At 32.9% G+C, this 5595-nt stretch overlaps 1 protein-coding gene and 1 long non-coding RNA gene across 3 annotated transcripts in view; both read left to right on the forward strand.

The window, feature by feature from the left end:
* The window catches only part of LOC116846144, a 4145-nt gene extending 3350 nt beyond the window's left edge, over positions 1 to 795 (forward strand). Inside the window, exons 2-3 of the long non-coding RNA XR_004378404.1 lie at positions 556 to 677; positions 782 to 795. This is a non-coding gene — a long non-coding RNA (uncharacterized LOC116846144). The remainder of the gene's footprint in view (positions 1 to 555; positions 678 to 781) is intronic.
* LOC116846141 (N-alpha-acetyltransferase 80) overlaps positions 1 to 2851 on the forward strand; it is a 91429-nt gene extending 88578 nt beyond the window's left edge. For both annotated transcript variants that reach the window (XM_032819623.1, XM_032819622.1), the window contains exon 5: positions 2228 to 2851. In XM_032819623.1, coding sequence (XP_032675514.1) covers positions 2228 to 2643 — 416 coding nt within the window. In that variant the 3' untranslated portion in view covers positions 2644 to 2851. The remainder of the gene's footprint in view (positions 1 to 2227) is intronic.
* The last annotated feature ends 2744 nt before the right edge of the window (positions 2852 to 5595 follow it).

Here is a 5595-nt window from a genome sequence, read left to right on the forward strand (position 1 = left end):
GGTGTGATCTATTATGAGCTGCTAAAACCTGGTCAAACCATTAATACTGAACGCTACCGACAACAAATGATCGATTTGAATCAAGCTTTGCGTGAAAAACGACCAAAATATAAAAACAGGCAACAGTGATTTTGCTTCATGATAATGCATCACACACAGCAAAACTGGTCAAGGAAACGATTGAGGCGTTTAGTTGGGAAATACTTTCGCATGCGGCTTACTCACCAGACTTGGCTCCGTCCGATTACTATTTATTTGCATCGATGGGACACGCACTTGCTAAGCAGTGCTTCACTTCTTACGAGAATGTACGAAAATAGCTCGATGACTGGTTTGCCTCAAAAGAGTAACAGTTTTTTTGGCGTGGCATCCACAAATTGTCAGGCAGGTGGGAAAAATGTATAGCTAGCGATGGGCAATACTTCGAATAAAATATTTTTTATCATTTTCATACAATAAACAATACAATGTATTTTCTATTCAAAAATTCCGGTTTTATATTTACATACCTGGTAAGTACAGGTGAGGCTTTCTCTATGTTGCGTTCTCCTACAGGACGTAATACATTCAAGGAATTCTGAAAGGAGCGAAACAGATGGTAATCTGAAGGTGCAATGTCTGGAGAATACGGAGGATGTGGTAAGACATCGCAGCTTAGTGCTAATAATTTTTACCAGGTTTGTAGAGATGTGTGCGGCCTAGCGTTGTCATGGTGAAATACAACGATTCACCAATTCTGGACGCTTCTCGTGGATCGCTGCATTCAATTTATTTATTTCAGCTGACTGCAGTACACATCTGAATTGATCGTTCCTCGGAAGTAGTTCGTAGAACACAACAGCCTTCCAATCTAAATTGAGAGCATGATCTTGCTCGGGTGAAGCCCTGCCTTCGAAGTGGTTTGCTGCGCTGCTTCTACGATCTTTTATGTTATTGTAGACGTTCCATTTTTCGTCGCCAGTTACCATACGCTTCAGAAATGCATCGCTTTTCTCACGTTTTCCGAGTGATCGCTGATGGAAATGCTTTGGATTAAATGAGCTTCGCTCAGTTCGTGCGGAACCCAAACATCGAGATTAACATCGGTTAACATAACCAAGTTAATGCAGATGATTTTCCACGCTCGATTTCGATATTTGAAGAATGTCTGCAATCTCCCACGTCGTGTAATATGGATCGTGTCGATTACCGTCTTCAATTTGTCGCTGTCGATCTCATTTGGTCGGCCTAAGCGTGTTTTGTCGTTGACGGAAAAATCTCCGCAACGAAATCTCGCAAACCACTTTTGGCACACGCGTTCTTTTACGGCATCCTCACCATATATTGTACAAATCTTTTTACAGGTTTACCTTTTTTAAAATAAAAAAGCATAATATCGAAAATGCTCGTTCTGATTATCCATTTTCAGATGACGCAAAACACGCAAGATATACAAGCAATCTTTACGTATATTTTTTAAATGCATATTGTTGAAATGTCATCTGTGAATAACTATACGCTTTCAAGACTTTTGACTGAAGATAAAGCTTAGCAGAACGCTTTGAAGCCATCTATCGAGAAAAACCGCATGGACTTATTGGCCAATCCAATACAAGAAACGTAGATACATTTAAAAAATATAATCTCATCCTTAGTGGAATCCTTACAGAGTATCAGAAAAATTTTGACACAGCCGTAGTAAGCAGATAGATTGTATCACAAATTGAGTAAAAAATTTTCATACTATTTTTTAAACAACATAAATTTTCGAAATATTGATTTAAAAAATGGGCGAATCAATGTGTATGATGTGAGACGAGCTTTGTCTTATCAAGAATGAAATACGATTGTCTTTTAACGATACGCGCATGGCATGCTCGTGATGTCAAAAAATAATTGTTCACGTATTGCTTGCATTGTTATTCCGCCTTCAGCTGTCAGTCGATGATCACTATCGCTAAGAGGTAGTGCACTATCGCAATCGCGTCTCAATCATTTCTGATAATATGGAATATGAGATTACAGGAAATAGCAATTTCTAACTAAAGTTCTTTATTTTGTGTTAGAATATTTTCCTTTTGGTTTTAGAAAAATTCTCTTGAAGCTATAACATAAAAGGATTCCGTTAAGGATGAAATTATAGTTTTTAGATATAATACTGGAATTAGTTTGAACCATGTGAAAATAAATTAAACGTATTGCATTTCATAGTAAAGCAACAACGTATTACAAATTAATGATATTTTAGTTGTAATCGACTATCGCTGTAGATCTCGAGGATTAGGATCTAGATTGTTGCGTGGCATGGAAGAATACGTGGCGAAAAGGGGTCTAAAGAATATTTACTTAAAGACAGACGGCCAGGAAGTGTTTTATTTTAAGAATGGATACAAGGTGTGCGATCCGTTTAAAGCGTATGGCATTAACGACATCATAACTGCTAGTCCACCCTTCGGTAGGACAAAATTCAGAGAACAAAATGGCGATCATTCTGCTAGACAACCACTACCGCCACCGCCGTTACCGTTACCATTACCGCTGTCGTCGTCATCATTGTCGCTGACGCCGCCACCGCCGCCACCTCCAATGCCAGCATTTCAACTATCGAAATTTTTCGATATGCGAATGTTGTCTAAGAAAACACATATGGTAAAGAAATTGTGATACTAGCATTATATTCTAAATACTTTATGACGAAATGCTTGTCATATATATCTTGTATTCGTTGACTCCACTATTCATGATGATTAATGAAGTTACTAAGTACTTTCAGATAAATATAATTATCTAATAGAACATAAAGAAACAGAATTAATCATAACAACAAACAAAACAAACGATTTAGCGTATTATATTTTTAGACAGAACTTTGGTACTTTTAATTGAAAAATTACATAACTATTGGAAGTACAAATAAGTCTCCGCCGTTTGACAAAAGACGGCCCCACCAGTAAGTTATGGTTGAAATTGTCAGATGTAAAACGTCATATCGTAAGGTTGGACATCTGGACAACACCATAACCTTGAAATATTAGCGATTTTGTATCAGCATCACATAATTTTTTTCGTGCGAAAATGTCGAGTTTTGAGCCGAATAAGCGTCATTTGCGGGAACTTTTGATTTAAACTTCTTTAATTTGAAGAAATCTGCAGCTGAGGCGCATCGATTGCTTGTAGAAGCATATGGTGAGGCTGCTTTAAGTGACAGAAGTTGTCGTGAGTGGTTTCAAAAGTTTAAGAACGGTGAATTTGACGTCGAAGACAAAAAACGTAGCGGAAGGCCAAAAGTGTACGAAGACGCGGAATTGGAAACATTATTGGAGGAAGATTCGTGCCAGACGCAAGAAGAACTTGCACTTACATTAGGAGTGACTCAACCCTTACAGAAATATCATACTAAAAATCATTGATTAATTACTTATTTTCAGTATTAAAAGTACAGTATTTAGTAATATTCTGTGATTCAAATACAGCTTTTAGTACTCAAGTATTTCAATATTTAATGTTACAAATCCTACTTTATGATTGATTTCAATACTTAAATATTGATATGTAATACTTCGTCCAGTGATAAAATACTTACGCAGAACATTGTTAATATTTAAATACTAATATATAATACTTTGCTAAGTGATGAAATACTTACGCAAAGTACTGTTAAGATTAAAAGTATTAACCCAGACAGCATACAATATTAGTAAGTTATTAGATAAATATTTATAAATATTTATTTTGAATTACTTTTTAAAAATATTATATATATATACATAAAGAGAGAGGAAAAATTATGAAAATCTATATTCAAAATATTATTAAAATATAGAAATATCTAAATATTTTCCATAATATTTATTGTAAACAAAAAATTAATATTTTAAAATAAATATAATTTTTAAAATAAATATTTCTATAAATATCGCACACGAAAAAAATAAATATAATTATTTATAATTATTAAATTAATAAAGAAATAAGAAAATTGAAATTTAAATTGGTAATGTACATTAGAAAAAAATTCTTTAAATGAAAGAAATATATTTTGTTACATATAATTTCTTAACTTAAAAAAATATTTGTTAAATTTTAGAAAATATATAATAAATATAAAGAAATATTTTTTTAAATTTGTAAAATAAGCTGTAAAATTATGAATTTATAAATAAAAAAAGTGATTTCTTTGATTTAAAATATCTATATATAAAAATAAACAAGTGATTTCTTTACAAGGAGAAAATTAGTGTTTTTAAATGTAAAAACTGTTTAAATAAATATTTGCTTGTTTTAAAAGTAAATAAAATACAAGTAAATCATTTTATAAATCTGAATAAATTATTTTCTAATATTAAAAGTATTTTTTTATGTTTCAAATTAAAGTTTCTTTTATTATCAGAAAAAAATTTATTTAAATTTACAAAATAATTTATTTTACTTACTTTTAAAACATGTAAATATTTTTTAAACATACTTTCTACATACTTTTTGAAACATATATTTTAAAAGAATCTATTCTCTTTTTTTAAATAAATCATATGCTTTCGTATATGGATATACCATATGTACACAATATAAAGCGTCTCTCAATCAAAGTGACAGTGACGCAATAGGTAAGATGAACGACACAAGAATCAGCCCAAGTAACAGACTCACGTCAAAATGATGTAAAAAACTGGTCATAACTGATCGAATGACGTCAAGTGACTAAATAACGACGTCTTTAAAACGTCTTTTTTGTGACATCTTAATGACGTTTCTGTATAACGTCTTAAAAATGTATTATTGACGTTTAGATATATCATAAAACGTCATTAAGTCGTCTAAAATGTCGTCTATTCTCTTTTTTTTAAATAAATTATATGCTTTCGTATATGGATATACACTGCCGTCGAAAAGTTTCCGGACAATGTCTACACCTAAAATTTAAGTCTTCTCGCGTTTTCTCGAGGCTTCTCGTATTAGTTTCTCTTTAGCAGTATTTGACCTCATGGTATACCCAAACTATTTACACAACATACATAAGACTCGACCTGTCTATGCGCCGTTGCTGCGTAACACTAGTGATCCATTATTATTCGGAAATCAGCCTAGCGTCACAGTCGAAATTTTGTCTTGACTAAACTGCTCTGTAGTATTATTCTCGTACTCGACTTCACAATATCAGTTGTTTACATTGATAACAGAACATACTGGTAAGTATTTTAGCTACTGTTGTTATTTCATTTGTGAGTTCAAATCGAATTTTTCAAAGAACACTATCATATAGTATTTTTCATTTTTTTTTCAAAGAAAATGGGTCGAGGGCCTAGTTTAAGCATAGAAAAACGTGCAGCAGTTACTGCGCTTCACGATGACAGTCGCAGCATACGTTATATTGTGGAAAAATTGAAAATATCGTGGTCCACCGTAAACGATGCTATTACGCGCTTTAAAAAAACCGGCTGTAACAAGGACAAGGCTCGCACCTGGAGGACTTGAGTTACTTCCAAATCAGAGGATAAGTCCCTAGTTTTAATGTCAAAAATGAATAGAAAGCTTACCGCACCGGAAATCCAATCGCGGTTCAATGAAAATCATGAACATCAAATATCGGTGACTACTGTCAAGGATCGTTTGCACAAA

This window comes from Odontomachus brunneus, unplaced genomic scaffold (genome assembly GCF_010583005.1).
Source record: "Odontomachus brunneus isolate Ranch 3 - 2012 unplaced genomic scaffold, Obru_v1 Obru_scaffold_061, whole genome shotgun sequence".
NCBI lineage: Eukaryota > Metazoa > Arthropoda > Insecta > Hymenoptera > Formicidae > Odontomachus > Odontomachus brunneus.